The following is an 18,124-nucleotide window of genomic DNA, read 5'->3' as shown; positions in this document are numbered from 1 at the left end:
AGCTTAATTACTTAAATAATTTCTTTCACTTTATAATGCCAGAACTATTATTTTTTATTTAATAATTAATTACAGTAAACAAAACTAACATGTATAATTATTTTAAATCTCTTTAATGTGCTTGTAAAATTTTTTATTTAGTTTTATTTTTGAAACAATTATTTTTTTAATCTTTTGCAGATGACGACTATTTACATTTTACTGATTTTAAAATAGTGTAAAATGGAAATTAATTACATGCCTGTCAAAAGAAACGAACACAAGGCAGTGGCAATAAAAATAAAATTATTTCCGTATTTAAGAAAAATTTCTTATTTTCCGCAACATTTCTAACATTTATTTTCATAAAATAAAGCATTTACATTCAAATATAAATTTTATTTTATAACAAAGTTAAGACTATAAGATTATTTAAAGCCATTTAGAGAATGAAATATAAAACATTATACATGTGTATTAAAAGAATACCAAATACGTTACTTTTAAAATGATGGTAAATTGAAGGAAATAGTAAATTATGTCGGTATGGCAGTAAATGTTAATATTTACCAGAATTTCGAGTAGGGTAAATTAGATAAAAATTAGGTAAATTAGATGTTACCATTGTGAAAATTTTATAAGATGTTTAATAAATAAATTTGAAACCTTTTAACCAAAAATAATAAATAAGTGCAATAAATAAATAAATAAATATTTGCATAAATGCAGTGCAAAAAATCCCTAGGATGGTTCAAGAGGATCAATATTTCAATAGAGTATTATCTATATACATATATATTGAAAATAAATTAAAACTGCACAATCCACAATCAAATTTGATTGGAAAATTATTGGACAGGGAAGAAAGGTTATAAATAAACAATGTTTGAAAACGTAGTGCTGGTTTGGTAAAAAAAAATATATTATATTTTTTTTTGTTGTTTTGTTTAAAAAAACAAAATTATAACTTGAGGAAATGAAAACTAAATTCATTAAAACTAATTAATTATTTTAATTATTAAATATATATAAAAATTGTACACAACACTAACGCAATAAATGGGTTGGATTAGAAAAAGATAATTTATAAACAAGTCACATAAATAACCAAATACCAGAACAATATGCAGGTCATTTTAAAAATGTGGAAGCTTAACGATATTGAAACAAGTCCTCTCTAATATAAAAAGGACTTTTTTTATATTCTAGATATATATTTCTACATATTTTTTATATCATTTTCTTCATCCCTTCTTTACTTCATTATGAATTAAAAATAGGTTTAAATAGAAAAAAGGTTTAATAGAACGAAAATAGATGGGAAAAGGTAAAGATTGTTTATCAATATTGCCTGACATTTCTTTTTGGCTTACAATTCAATTAAGATTGAGTTTTACAATAAAAAATGAAAGTAGAAACCTCAAAAAAAAAAAAAAAGGAAAAGAAAAAAAAATAAGAAAGTATTTAGTACTTTAAAAAGTAGAAAGCAGTAAAAAATAATTCTCTTATTTAACGATTTTCTGTAATCGTGCTTTCAAGCATTCAATCTGCTCCATTTTTTAACAATACTGCCACCATTTTCGTTATTCCTTATTCCTTACATGTCCTAGGGAGTTTGTGAATTTTTGTTAAAGAAAAGTTTGGTTATATTCCTTCTAAAAACGATTGTTAAAAGGCATGCAAAATAGAGAAAGTAATCTTAACAAAAAATGTTTGCAACATAAGTTATTTATGTACAAAAATTGAAACAGAAATAGATATAAAATAATCAACTTAAAAATATAATTTCTGAATATATTTAAATACAAAAATATGTTGATCATCAAATTAATATATTTAAATAAACTATTTTTACAACCTATATCTTAGTAAATATTGAAAATGGTTCCCTCCCAGTTAAATGATTTTTTTTTCTGAAACCAAGATATCACTTATCTAACACAAAGCACTTTTAACCAATTTGATTTATTTATAAAAGCATATATAATCATATATATATTATTTAATTACTTAAGCATTTTCTAAGAACACTACAAAGTGAAATAAATTGTTGCAGTAAAGCTCTTATTTTATGACTAAATAATAAAGCCCGAAATTATTTAACGTGAATTTCTAAAATTGAAAGTAATAAAAATGTATAAGACTGAATAAACATACATCCATTCTAATGAATACTTAAAATTTAGATTACAAAATATTTTAACTAAAATTTAGAATTAAATTAATAAAAATTTCATCATATAAAATTATTGGAAATACCTATATGTTATAGTATACAGTATTACCACAAAGAGTACAACTAATAAAATCTAAGAGTATTGTATAATTGAGTTTAACTTTAAACTTGTTTTTAGTACCATCAAGATTAATCGTTCTTATTATCATTACCATATTTTTTTAGATATATAAGAGTCAAGATTTTAACAACATATTTGGAATTATTATACTGGCAGCATTTTTGGGTTTAAATATAATTTCACTTAATCACTTAACGTCACTAAATCAGTGATATATATAATTTTTATAACAATTTTGTTGAACCATGCATTCGTTTCTTGTTGGGAAATAACATTATCGGTCACAATTTCAAGAAATTTCTTGAATTTTCATTATGTTGTCCTTTTGTAAGAATGTTAGGGGGAATAGGAAAAAATTTACAAAAGTTTCATTTTACGCAGTAAGGAAAATTGAAGTGATTGGAATAAATAAAGAACTGCAATATTCGAAGGTTGCAATATTTGACGTGGTTCTATATAACTTATGACATATTTAAACAAGATAAAATTGTAAAATACTATATAACATAATACATACAAATTCAAATAAAAAAAAAATTTCCTTTATAATATAAATAAAAAATATAAAAATTACAGTTTAAACAAATTTGAATAAAATATTATTTTTGTTTTTACTGATTTATTTGAAACACAAAAATTTTATTTAAATTAAATGCAGAGCAAAAGGTGAATAGGTTAACGTCATCAAAACATAAATTTAAAATTTGGAACCAGAATACATCGTAAAAAGACACAACAAATACTATTTTTACGATCATCCCAGAGTTTCGAGACAATGATCTATATTTACTTTGCGTAAGGGGAACGACAATTGGCACACATATACGTCCATAAAATATCAAAAATAGATACAAGGAAACTGCATTTGCAACTTTAAGGAAATGGAGAAATTGTGACGTTTTCAAAATTTTATAGAATTTTCTAAGAAAAAATATAAAAATATTACAACCTATAGCAAATTTTATTTGTACAAAAAGTTGTTAGATGCTGGCATAGAACACTTTAAAGCAGAAATGTATATCTTATTAATTGGAAAATTATTTATGAGATACTTCCTTGTATCTCAAGATTTTAAGAATTCTTTTTTAAGACACATTATAAAGTTATTTGACTATTTATAATTTTTGTTATTAAAATTTATAAGTTCATTGAACTACAAGCAGTAAATAGATGTTTTTACAAATATTTAGACTTAATGAAATCAAGACTACTACCCAAGAAAAGTAAGCTACGAATGTACAAGACAATAATAAGACCGGTAGTTACATATGGCTCAGAAACATGGACAAAGACAAAGGCAGACGAAGAAGCTTTAAAAATTTTTGAAAGAAAAATAGTTCGCCAAATCTACGGGCTAATCCAAATTGATCCAGAAACTTTTCAAAGACGAACAAATAATGAAATTGAAGAAAATATAGTGAGATACATTAAGTCGCAAAGGTTACAATGGGTTGCTCATGTAATAAGAATGGGATCGGAGAGAAAGTCGAACAGCATATTCAACGCAAAGCCGAAGACAACCAGGCACAGACGTAGGCCACGAACAAGATGGGATGAGAAGGTGTATAGTGATGCAAGAACGATTGCAGTACTGAACTGGAAGAGAGTAGCAGAAGATAGGGACAGATGGAGGCAGATCGTGAGGGAGGCCAAGATTCATACTGGACTGTAGTGCCAAATAAGAAGAAAGAAGTTCATTGAACTTAATATAAGAAAATAAGATTTTTTTAAGTTCAACTAATAGTATAATTTTATTGTAATAAAGTAATTAAAAATTATTTTACAAATATGTAAATATATTTTTTAAAAATAAACTTTTTAAAAATTTCACAAAATAACAACGTTTTTAATGGAAACATTTAATAGTTTAATTAATGAATAATTAAATAAAAATTAAAATACGATAATTGTAAATAGTTTTATTAGTTTGGCATAGTTTAAATGCACATAAATCTATTATTCAATGCTGCGAAAACGAAAGCGATTGCAGTTGAGTGCATCAATCTAGCTCTGCTAGTGAAAAACGAATTTTCGCAGTATTTTTAAATATAAAAAAAATTATTTAAAAATGTCTAGAAAGTAAGTGTACATATTTGTGAAAGGCAATTATTAGCATAAAATAAACAAAATGAACCGCCACATGTGACACCTGAATTAAAAATAAATGGTTAACAGGTTTGCACTGTACATGCCAAAAATATATATTCTAAATGAATAAAATTGCCGAAATAAACATTTTTATTGCAATAATTTTTAAACTTGATTCTTGCTCTGATAGCTGTGACCTTAGTCTTGAAAGGATTAATAATATTTATCTAGAAGAACAGAAATCAGAAATTCAATGTTAAATGATTAATTTAAAAATAATATTTTTTTATTATTTTGCGCTTTATTCGAATTTATAATGGATTTATAATAGCTATTAAGTTTAGAAGGTTCAAAAAGTATGTTTGTCATTAAATTAAAATTAATTAACAAAAAAAAAATATATTGGTTTGCATAGGTTTTTGGGTCATACGATTCTCACAACTTGTGTAAATTATCATTTAAATAATAAACAAAAAAAAATTATTAAAATGAAAACAGTAACACAGAGTTAAAATAAAATTCAAGAAAAAAGACACGATATTTAGAAAACAGTACAGTACTTTAAAAGCACAGGTGGTATCACATCCGCCAACTATAACGTTCGAAGTTGTGCTTCTTCTTGTCCATTCTCTTATCTCACACTCAATATAACATAACCTCATCTTCACTCATTATATAGTATATTGTCAACCTTTTACGTGTTCAGTTTCAAGTCGTTAGTTGGTTACAACTACAATAAAATTGTGCAATCGCTGAAATTACATATATATAAAACCTTAGTCTGTTCATTTTTAATTTATGGATGCGAAGTTTGGCCACTAAACATATTTAGTTAAAAAAGTGGTTGCTTTTGGGTGTAAGATTAAAAAAAAAAAACTTTGAAGTAGTCAGAGGAAACAATGCTACACAACACCCTTTATTTTTGTTTTCTTTACACCCCATCTTAACCTCCTCATTGTTTTATAATCAATTCGTATTTCTTTCTCTTTAGGTTCCCTCTAGTTACAAGAGTATGCCACATTCTCTACAAGCCCTTTGGGTTACTACAACGATAACATACCACTTTTGCATTTAATACAATTATATATATATGGATATATAATATGCTAACATCATTGTGTTTCAGTTTAACTACTCGGAGTATAGATCAAAGGAGAGCCTATGGGTAGGATTCATGACATTTTTTTTTTGCTAAAGATCATACATGCATGGGAAGAGATTCATGATCAAAGATTTAAAACCTAAATAAAGGGAATGAAAAAAAACAATGAGTGAGTCCTCTTTTTCTCTACAATATCCTTAAGTTGCTTCCTACTTTTTGCTATAATTGTATAATTTCTTAATAGGTCTTACTAAATCTTGAATATAGTTCATTATCTGTTTACGCGAGCGTTCTCAATTTATTATATATTAATAACAAATATTCTAAAATCATTTTCTGCGTTCGTTCACCTTCGATTCAGAAAAAAACCAAATTTATATCGGAATAATTAACGGAATATATCGGAATATTATCCGAATAATTTTCATAACAACATTATCTTTAATAGAATTAATGTACGTAGCAATCATTATGTACATTAATTTGTATGTTCACTAATTTAGATAAAAGTATTGTTGTTACAGAATATAGAACTATTAAAAGTATATACAGAAATAAATTTTTTTACAATAAATAATTAAAACCAAATAAATATATAAAAACGAATTAAAGACATTAAGATTGCAACTATTTCAATACGTAAATAGGTTAATGGTTTTTATGTCATAAATAAACTTTTGAAATGAAAAATATAGTTGTGTAAAATTTGTATAAAAAATAATTATTAAACATATTAAAGTAGAAAGAAAATATAGGTAAAATTAGGTCATTAAGCAGATATTTGCACAACACCTTGAAGAAAAGTAACACTAATAGAAAACGTAATTAGTGAAAAATCAAACTGACACGTTTTTCTAGTTATAATTGAGAACTAAAAATGCTGAAAATGTTTATAAACTGAAAAATTTATTATTTTGAAACAACGCCAATTGCTCATTGAAAAATATTTATATTGTTGTTGTTTTTGTAAAAAAAATGTGTCATAAATTACTTAAAAGATTCAGTATACAAGGTTTATACATACCTCTTTCTCTTCAGTATCATTTGCAGAATCTTGTCGTTCTGGATCGAGATCCTGTAACAATATAATTTATTTATTAATTTTTATTAAAACATATTATATTAAACTAATTAAAATACTTAAAATACTTAAAATATTTTAAAATATTATATATTTTGAGATACTTACATCCATATCTAGATGTACAACTCCTGTTGATCTACGTTTTGGTTTTCTTCTTCTTTGTATAGCAGCTTGTGTTGTTCTATTATCATTTTCCTTATCATTATCTGTAAATTCAATTCATTTATATATAATAGTAATTTATATATAGGAAATAAATTTCTTTTAAAAACCATACCTTTATCATCACTGCTTTTACTAATTGCGTTCGATGTTGTTGACGAGGCTGTTGATGCTGTTGATACTGTTGAAGTAGCACTTCCAGAAGATACTAAGGTTGTATTTGAAATTGATACAGGTCTTCTGATGGAACTAATGGTAGTGCTATTATCGGTGGTTTTATCATTGCTATTATTTTCGTTTGCATTTAAACTTATACTATTCACGGGCGCCGACACTGGTCTGCCAATTGAATTAAGTGATTGATTTGAAGAAGTTACTGTAAAAATAAATTTAAATTACATATAAGATGTTTATTATTTTATATATATATTAAATATTATCAAAGTACTTACATGAGCCACCCGTACCACCAATTCGACGTTGCGATGCTGATGATAGATTCGCTGCTGCAATAACTGCTGGCGCACTTGGTATTATTGTGCTATTATTAGGCGGAAATGTGGTACCAGTGCTGGCATCTTCCAATTTGAACTATATTTTTAAATATTACATAAATATTTATTAATTTAGAAAATATTGCTTGCAGTTGTTGTACAATTTATAATTTTTACATTTTATAGGGTAATGTTTTTTTTTGCATGTTGTACTAGTTCACTGTTAAGGGGCATATATCAAGTAAGTATTCATACAATGGTTAGATGACTACAAAGTGCATATCTTCAAGCAATTTGAAGACACGATTTTATTAGAATATTAAATTATTATAATCAATAATGGAGTTTTTTAAATGCATAAATAGGATCATTGAAATATATCTTATTAAAAAAAAGAAAACAATTCTTAAATGATTTTGAATTTTTTTCCACAACCAAATATTTTTATACATATGTTTCTTATATTAGAGCATAATTTATATATGTAATATACATTCACCCTTTACGTCAATAAATCAATTTTTTATTTATGAATATATACAATACTTTATTTAAGGATTTTATAATCAGAATGTTTTTATATACTTATGCAGCAAAATAAACAAAATAACTAACAATACACATAGCACGAGATTTATAATTTCAAAGCAAGAATAACTGCCAGAGTTTCATTACCCTTTTCTACTTAATCTACTATATTTTAAAATGCTAATTTTGATATAAAATCAAATCCATATACATATTTCTATATTGTATGATGGATCTCCAAATTCATTTTGCGCATATGTAAATTTAATCTGATGTTATATCAGTTACATTACTATATAAGAGCACCTTTACACACTTCTTACTTTGCCAAAGGTAGGTGGATTTATTCTCCAATAGCATTACTTTATGAACAACAGACATATAGTTATTGACTTTTTTTTTTCAAAGATGAACAAATTATACAAGAAGAGCGTTTAGCTGTTAATTAAATTAATAATTTAAATATACTATATTATATCAACTTATTTTTAATTGCATCTGGTGGACCTGATATATGAGCATAAATGAAAAAAAGGAATAAACAAATTTGGAATTGATACCAATGAATTAAGCAGGATACAGGATATATATTATTTTGTATATGTGCTAATATCCATATAGAAACTGATTATTAAATCTATATGTGCTTGTACGAAAATAGCGCATATGATTGTACATATACGATATATATACATATACGATATATATACATATGAGATTAAAATAAAATAATTTTATTATTATTTTCTTGCCAATTTATATACAATTCTAGTATAATACAAATAATAATCACAATAATAATATTTACATTTGTGCTCCTAGTCAGAGTGTAGGTACATAAGCTTCACAATTAAATATTTATTTGTATTATTGTTGTATAATGCATACAATTTATATCGGTTAGCGAAGAATTGTTAAATATATATTCTATAATAGATCATTACTTATGTTTTCTTTCATATTTACAACATAAAATGTATAATGAAGACTATAAAAATAGCAATTGGTTACAAATTGCTCTTTTAAGTAGTCACTTCTTGAAAAATCATTTTAAGACTATATGCTTTTATAGCAATTTGTAAACTATGTATTATTTTAAAAATGTATTTAATCAAACTTATACATATTAACATACGCATAAAAAAATCGAAAAAAGAAATAAAATCGTCTTTTATATATGGCAGAATTTTTGATATTTTTATCAAAATTTCTTAATTCACGTCACTTGAAAACCTTTCCCGATGATATAATATTATGATATTATTTTAATTTGTGTAACTATCCTTTACTTGCTTTGAAATCTGTATGACATAATGCTTCGACAAATTCTCTCGTCTTTATTTTATAAAGTATCAATAAATAAGAAGATTTACTGTTTTGTGACTCTTATCTATAGCATCGCCTATATTTGTACTATCAAAAAATCTTTTCCTTGGCCTAGAATTTTATTACTTTTCTAATAATGGCTAAAAATGCGATGCAAATATGTTATTTATATTTGTTTATATATATTTAAATAGACTAAATCTATTTCCGTACTAGATTTATGCTATATTCACACACACACCTCAATTTCGCAAAAATCTTAATGTCATCTACGTTTTAGCGAAATTAAATTGTTTTTTCCATACGAAATTCAGCTTTAAGCTTAGAACGAAATTAAGGAAAATGGCCTCAAATTCGTTTAAACGAAGTCTGATATTAAGGGACATTTAAATGCAACTATGCGTAAGATAAATTTTAAGCAAAAGATAAAGTTGAGATAACGAAGTTTTTTTTTAAATAAATTATAGTGACAGTTGAGTTTAATAAAACCAGGAAAGTAGTGGAAATTTTTAAATTTGAATTTAGAGTAAAAACTGTAACTGTTATTAATTTAAAATAGAGTGAAAAATAATAATTCACATACGTGAAATCCACTAAAGCTAATAAAACTACTGAATGCCATCCTTTATAGTTATAATAATCAACTTTTAATATTTTCCAGATACAAATGATGTTTTGAGCATATAATTTTCAACATTCGATTTGTAAACAAAAAACTTATTCCTTTTCTTAATTTGGAGCAGTATAAACGCTTTCGAAATTAACTTAATTTTATTTTTACGAAATTAAGGAAATTTGGCTGTTTGAACATAGTATAATGTGCCTATAACTACACATTGGCTATGGAGATATTAGTTATATAAAGAATTGAAAGAAATATATTAGATGCCTTAAAATGAACTTCATTACAGAGAAGTTTTCACTATAGATAGGTTTATTCTAGAGAACTCCGACTATATATATTTTAGTTTATGATAAAGATGCTATGTATCTGCATTACATAATATTTATGTACTATACGTAGTATAGTATTTACTCCTAAGACAAGGGGATTAAAAAATAATAAACTTATCAACTTAATAATAAATACATAATATTGTATAATATGAAGAAACAACCTATTTATCACTGAAGTTATATCCTATTTACACAATGTTTCAATGAAGTCAAATAAATAAAAGGAAACATTACAAAATATGTTTATGTATAAAAAAAACCAACAAATACTACAACATTTACGATATGAGTGCAAACATGAAACAAGTGAAATATGAGATAATGCAGTTACAAAATTAATAAAAAGCGATCTATGCATAAAATCAAATACAACATATAAATTTAAATATTAATGAAAAGCATATTGAGCACATTAAAAATAAATTAATAATAATAAAAAGCTTACATATTGTATACATATATTATTTAATTAATTATTTTAAACCATAAATTGAAAGTCTAATAAATCACAAAACACCAATTATAAAAATAAAAATTTTAAAACAAAAAAGTTTTTTTTCAAAAATTTGTGGATGCCCTTAAATCCATTTTTTGTATATAAAAACTCAAAAATGAAATCATCAAAAATATACACAATTACAAAATAAAACTACATATTAACAATAAAAGAACACAATTTTAATAAATATAAGAAAATAATATGATTGGCGTTTGGTAATGATGATAGTGGATATGTTGGTAGTGGCGGTAATACTAACGCTATTATTATATTAAAATTTATATTATTTTATATATATATATAATATATATATACATATAATATATACGAATACATTTATATTATACAAAAATTGACGTTTACGCATGAGCACCGAAATGCATTAATTTACGGGAGCGAGCGCAAAAGTTCTAAAAATATTCATACATTTTCTGAATGATTTTCAAGACGATTATTCATACCTTACAACCTGCATCGAATTTCAAACGCCACGATGGTCTTCGTTCCGTCGTTGTTCCAACAGCGCCACTACTATTGCTGCTTACACTGCTAGGTGCGCTTTCTTTGCTATGCAGTGGAGATGATGGCAAAGAGGCAGAATCAAGACTTCGTCGACTACTAAAATTACTGAATACTGTATCTCGATCAATATCGCTAGTGATAACACCAGCACTAATGGGACTTTTTTGTTCTTCGTTTGAGTATTTATTAGCTTCATTGCGTAGCTTCTCTGCCAAAGACAGTGAACTTGCATTATCGAGTTCGAAGAGCGAACGCTTGTCCCGCATGCGCACTGGGCTATCAAGTATAGGAGTTGTTGTAGTGCTACTAGCAGACGTTATCGATACATTACTATTAACAGTTTCATGTGATTGCAATGGTAGCGGACTAAAAGCACCAATATTACGTAATCGTTCTAACGATGGAGATTCTGGTTGTTTAGGTAATTCATCGGATTTTTCTGATGACGATACTGCAGTAATGATAGTAGGTGTGGCGGTTTTAATTTGATTTTCAGAATTATCAGTCTTTTTATTTTCGTTGTTTTCGTTTTCTTTATTATGCGATGCAAATGTATTGCTGTTCTCTTCTATAAATTTCATATCCTTTTCTACATCTTGCGATTCGTTAATCGTTATTATTGGCGGTGTAACGACAATTGTTGTTTCAACCGATTCAGTTGGTGATGGATGTGCTTGTGAATGGCGCGATGTCATAGTAAATGTAGTACTAACGTCATTATCCTCGTTACCATCGCTATCGTCATTGATTGAACTAATTGAAAGTGTACGAGGTCTTATAATGGGTGCAACTATTGTAAAACTAGCAGATATATCATCATCGATTTTTGAGTCTTCTTCAATTTTTACAGATTGAACATCGAAAACAGTTGCAATTTCCGTAGATTGAGGAGTCGATATCGTTGTAGATGTAACTGTAGTTGTGTCTATTGTTGGTGGTGGTGTTGTAGGCGCTGGTGGTTGTTGGTCTTCTTGTGATAGCTGTTGTTGTAATGTTGTTGTAGTAGTTTGCATATCATTCTGTGTTAATAATTTTGAATTTAACAAAAATAAATTTGGCTACTATTGCTTAACGACATCATAATAATTAAATAAAATACTATATTTATTTAATATCGTTTAAAAGATGGCTTAAAAGAAAATTTTTTAAAACTTAATTTGTAGGTAAACTTCTTTTTAAGCCAAATGATAGAAAGATAGTTGTGACACATGAATATATAAACAATCATGCAACATTTTTTATTTCACATGCTATAAAAAATGTAGACAATTTCATTTCTGTACAAATTGGGACGTTTCTTGCTAAATATTTATAAATTTACCATATATCAATTTTAAAACAAATAATCTAAGTTTTCACTTAGAAGAAACAAAACAACTCAGTGCTATTTTATTACTTATTACTCATACATATATATCAAACCTACACAACATACTAATAATTCAATATATGAAAACAATAAACAAATAAGAAGTAACATTTAAATATACAATATATAACATAAAAAAACTAACCCATTACTTATATCATTTAAAATATGTTGGGCAAAATAAGAAATTTTTTTAATTAAATAATCATACTCTTAAGAGATTTGGGAAAAACTGTAACCTTCAGTTTTAGGAACAGTTTAACATTATATATATTCATATATATCATAAATATATATCATATATATATATATCATAAATATATATCATATATATATATCATAAATATATATCATATATATATATCATATATATATATCATATATATATATCATATATATATATTCATACATGTAAAGTCTAATTTTGTATACTTTACTAATATGTGGCTGATGTGCAGAATGATGTTGGATGTACAGAAGCACATTCCTCTAAATATATTATTCTATGAATTTTAGATATTTTACATAACTTTTCAATATATTTTTAAATAGTACGACTAGTAACTATCATTAATATTACTACAGTTCTAAGATAATCAATAAATTAAAATTGTTTAACAGTCAATAAAATTTATATATAAAGTAATGTGGTTTTAAAAATACTTTTCTTAGTAAGTAGCATAATAACAGCGCAAATATCTTTTCAGTCTTTTAATTTATAATTTTTCGTAGCTGGCAGCAAAAACGCTTTTAAGGTTAATTTAACAAAAAAAAAATAATTATCGAACTTGATTTGAAAGCATGAAGATGTTTGTTGGTAGATAAAATGGTTATAGAAATGTCCTGTTTTAAAAATGAATAGTTTGTTTTCCAGGTTTATCAAAAATATAACAAAATACAAAAATTTTCATATATAGTATTTAAGAGCATAAAATAATAAATGAAATATATAAAATTCCAAAACCTGGTAAAAAGTGATACCACAAATTCCAAAAGTGTTGTGTGGTGTTGTTTTTTGGGTTCGGATACTACAATACGACGGGTGATTATTAATATAAAAAAAAACATACTTAATAAAAGTCTAAAGTTAACATAAATACATAAAAACCATATAACATTAAACAGCAACAACACCTCTTCCAAAGCAGCTTTGGTGTAACATGAGGTGGATAAGGACAGATACTTTTGCGGGACGATGGTGTGGTGGTGGTGGTGTGTATAGGATGTTTGACAATGAAATCACTTCTTTATAAAACAAGAACTTTCTTTCAATATAATAATTAAAATCTACAGCCAATTTGGTATGGTATAATTTCAGTTGATTTTTTTTTAATTTAATAAAAATAAACGTTAATTTAAAAATAATAATAGAACTTACATTGCTGCTATTATTATTATTATTCATAGTTGAATTTTTCTTTTTGACCAATTCTTCAGCACTTTTTATTTCATCAAGAGTAACACCTTGAGTGGAACGACGGGTTTCCCTTACACGCTTAGCATGTGCCTTTCGTTGAGTTTCACTCTCTTCGTCACGTACCGGAGGTACAAATGATCTGGAAAATGCAAATGATTATTTTATTAATTGATAAAATAATGGATTCATTAAATTAGAATTATTTCAATAAACATAAATTTAAAATGGAAAAAAGGTTAGAAAATATATAATAAATTAAATTTAAAGAAAAATATTTAAATAATTATTTAAAAATAGTTTAATTACATTAAAGCAAAAAACTTTAATTATAATATTAGGATAATAAAAATTTATGATTACATTATGATATATATTTATAATAAAAAAATTTAAAATATAATAACCAGATTATTACATAAAAATTAGTAATTAACAAATAATATTTCAATAAGGGTTGTGGAAAAAATTAAAAAATTGTATAAAATATTGAACATGTAATATATCTTTTTCAAATTTAGTTCACATATACTTAAAAAATATATATAATACTGTTTGTAACTTATAACTGTTTATAATACTGTTTATAATACTGTTTGTTTTAACTTATAAAGATATATAATACTTTTTGTAAATTTTTTACTAAAAGAAAGTTTTGTGTTTTTTTATTACTAATATAATCCGCACTGATGAAAGGCTCAGAAAAAATTAAAAGAAAACAAGATATATTTAACAGAAATAAAAATAATAAATAATTATAAAAATAAATTTAAATATTTGATGTGTTTCCAAAATTGTTGCTCATTTATTGAACAAATTGTTGAACTTTCAAAATCCACAAAAAAATTTTAAAATATTAGAATAATATATAAATATTTTAATAACTATAAAAATTTTATATAGTGAAATAACAAAAATTTAATATATAAAATAAATTACTTTATGTAATTTAATAATATATGTACATACATATTAATAGATATACTTAAGTGTTATAATGAAAACAGAATATCTTAACCAACAATAATTTAAAATAATAATAATAAATAAAAAATCAAAAGAGTAAACAACATAAAATAATAACAATGAAAATTAATTAATTTATACAGTAATAAGTTTTAAAGAATAATTTATAATAAAAAATAAATAATACAACATAATATATTATACATATATGGACTATGGGCATAGTCCAAAATTAAAATATTATTACAAAGTTAAACTATTATTTCAAAATTAAATTAGTATCTAAGAAAAACACATGCAATAAGTCAGTAGGTGACATATTGGCACATTTAAAATATATAAACAGCAGGTAATTATTTATAGTGGCTTATATATATTTTATACCAACTCTTAACTAAATCTCATTTTTGGCCAAGATATTAAATACCAGTAGTAGCCTTTTTCAAGAATATTAATCCTACATAGGTCTTAACAAAGATGAAACCAAGAAATAATATGGAAAAAATAAACTAATTATCTGACTAAATAATGATAGTTTATCATATATAATAATATGACAAGCAATTGCCATAACTTGACCTCAGTAGATTAGAATAGTTTTGGTCAAAAACCTTGGTTATTTTACCCAGAAAATTATATATATGTAGTTTTACCACAAATATGGACTATTCATAAGGAAGTTTTTTGTTGCTAACTTTTCCCTATAAAGTTTATAGACCTTGAATAGCTCGTTTATTATAATAACGGAGATGATGAACGACTATTTTTAAACCCACTGACTCAAGATTTCATGACAAGATATAAAGGAGATAATAATATTCAGATGTGAGTCGATTGTGTTGAAAAATTGTATTGTCTTGCTGCGTGTGAAAATTTCTGGGATTACGCTACGTTGATCTCTATGTAAGTCTGTATTGTTGTTATTGTTGTAAACCGCTAGGACATGATTGTGAAGTCCCTTTGGGATGTGTCGAACGGCTCTAAGTTTGTAAGAAACAATTTTATATTAAGTTTAAATATTAACGATGGAAGTATACTTTTCCTTATCTTATGAGTCTTCGGCATAACTTTTGTCAATATTTTTCCTTCACATTACTGACAATATTACTTTATTGTTTTGTAAGTTTTTGACATTTGAATGCACTTTACGCTAGATAGTTGTCAAAATTCAACTCGAATGTTTTTATGAACTAAGTGAATGCACAGCCAAAAAAAAATAAAGTTTAGTCAATTTCATTCAACTCGCACATAGGCTATATACCTTCTGCTCAAAAAGTATCCGGATTTTTTGTGCGCCATCTGTCAATTAGTTTGTTTACAGTAGCTGTTAATGTGAGACTACCTCAAGTGCATTTAGCGATTTTTACTATGGAAAATTCTTGTTGTACGCGTTTTATTGACCAAACACGGCACCACTGTCATCGCTCAGGCACCATATTCGCCAGATGTGGCGCCGTGCGACTTTTTCCTGTTCCCGAAACTCAAAGTGCCCCTTCGTGGTAAGCCTTTTAAGTCGATTGAATCGGTAAAAAAGAATTCGCCGAAGGAACTAAAAGCCATACCTGCACGGGCCTGCGAAAAGTGTATGGAAGATTGGGTAAAGCGTTGGCGTATGTGTATCGCTTCAGAAGGAGTATATTTTGAAGGAGATAAAATAAATTTGGAATAAAATTTAAATTTATGTTTTATTTATAAAATCCAGGTACTTTTTGAGCTGGAGGTATTGTTTTAAATTAAATCAAATTGTTTAACCTAAAAAGTTCTTTACCTGACTTAAGTTTTTCTAAGTACTTGTAATTTTTAATCAAATTTGTGGAACACGACCAATAGAACAATAATGTTAGTCATTTTAGAGCTTTAACAATAATCGAATGCAACTTTTTAGTCAATTTAATGCAAAGTGTTACAAATGCAAGCTTATCAGCATAGTAATTTGCATTATTGTAAGAATATTTACTTAAAGAAATTTTTGAAAATTGTTCCTGCAGACATTTTCTGCTTGGTGGCTTCGGGTGTAGATGGACTTGATGGTGCTTGTTTGTTGTCATTATTATTGACAGTTTTTGTAGCATTATTTGTAACAAGATTATTTGTAGTTGAACTAGGAGTGCTAAAGAACGTTGAAGTGTTTAAAAAAAGCATAGGAAAAAGAGTTTAACACAACCTTTTCACTGCATATTTATATGTATATCAATAAAAATACTTTATTTACCTTCTGATTGGAGCTGCAATCACTGAAGTTGTGTTTGCAGTTGTTGTTGTTGTTGCAATGGATACAGAAGCTGGAGCAGCTGAACTTATAGGTGGTGTAATGGGTTTCCTATTGGATAAAGAATACCGTATTTTAATTATATAAATGTTATACATCAATATAGATGAAAAGTTAGTTACAATATTTACACTCAAAAAAAAAATTTTTTTTGTTAAAAACAATGCATTCAATAAGCAATTTAGCAGTAAATAAGCAGGAAAATGAAAAAATTAATAAAATTATAAAACAAATTATTATTAATTTAAGACGAAAGAAACAAACAATAATAAAAACAAACCTGAAGTTTCTGTGTTCTTTAAGCGAAGCCGATCTTTGTACGGAATAATTTTGATTTGTGATGGTATTGGTATTGGTATTAGGATTGGTGCTATTAACGTTGCTTAGTACGCTTGTGATATTATTTGTAATATTACTGTTGTTATTGTTATTATTATTGTTATTATTGTTCATGTTGCTTATTTGTGTAGCCGGCAGTATAGGACATGAGTTAGCTTTGATACGTGCACGCAGCTCATGATATTTTTGATAGAATCTTTATCGCATTTCAAACAAATTGTTTATTAATATATATATATTAAAATATTTTTTAATTTGAAAGCATTTTTATATTGTTTAGTAATCCAATCAATTCGTTAAATTTTAAGGTTAAAACCATGTTGATGAAATTGATGATTTTGCACGGGAATATTTGATGTTTATAAAATTATTAATGAAACGCAAATAAAAATAATATTAATAAATTAGTATTGTTTTAAATAATTCAAATAAATAACAAAATAATTTTACTTAAAATATAAATTAAATTGCACAACGTCTGCGAATTTTTACCGTGTTTGTGTCAGCAATTGCGTACCAAAGAAAACTATTTCAAAACAAATGCATAACAGTTAAAAAGGGGCAGAGTTAATATTTATTTCTGTTTCATTATGCGATTTTCACCGAGAAACAGTGAAAGGTGATTCAGTACAAAACTGATAAGCAATATTAGATAAATATTAAGTACATATAATTGATTTCTATAGTATTACTAATTTTATATAAAACTTTATCATCATAGAAAATTTC

The 18,124-nt window shown here is 25.7% G+C and overlaps 1 protein-coding gene across 9 annotated transcripts in view; it reads right to left on the bottom strand.

The window, feature by feature from the left end:
- The window catches only part of LOC119670526 (protein phosphatase 1 regulatory subunit 12A), a 76,951-nt gene that overhangs the window by 20,061 nt on the left and 38,766 nt on the right, over positions 1-18,124 (bottom strand). For 5 of the 9 annotated variants that reach the window (XM_038080806.1, XM_038080808.1, XM_038080807.1 and 2 more), the window contains 9 exons: positions 17,337-17,591; positions 17,000-17,107; positions 16,745-16,897; positions 13,786-13,963; positions 10,978-12,057; positions 7,165-7,303; positions 6,828-7,088; positions 6,656-6,756; positions 6,491-6,541 (listed from right to left, as the gene is read on the bottom strand). In XM_038080806.1, the coding sequence (XP_037936734.1) occupies positions 6,491-6,541; positions 6,656-6,756; positions 6,828-7,088; positions 7,165-7,303; positions 10,978-12,057; positions 13,786-13,963; positions 16,745-16,897; positions 17,000-17,107; positions 17,337-17,591 (2,326 nt within the window). The remainder of the gene's footprint in view (positions 1-6,490; positions 6,542-6,655; positions 6,757-6,827; positions 7,089-7,164; positions 7,304-10,977; positions 12,058-13,785; positions 13,964-16,744; positions 16,898-16,999; positions 17,108-17,336; positions 17,592-18,124) is intronic. The other 4 variants (XM_038080814.1, XM_038080810.1, XM_038080812.1 and 1 more) reach the window with 4 other exon arrangements.

Source organism: Teleopsis dalmanni, chromosome 1 (assembly GCF_002237135.1).
Source record: "Teleopsis dalmanni isolate 2A chromosome 1, ASM223713v2, whole genome shotgun sequence".
In the NCBI taxonomy this organism is placed as follows: domain Eukaryota; kingdom Metazoa; phylum Arthropoda; class Insecta; order Diptera; family Diopsidae; genus Teleopsis; species Teleopsis dalmanni.
Note: the sequence above shows the minus strand (reverse complement) of the source record. Positions and strands in the feature narration are given on the sequence as shown.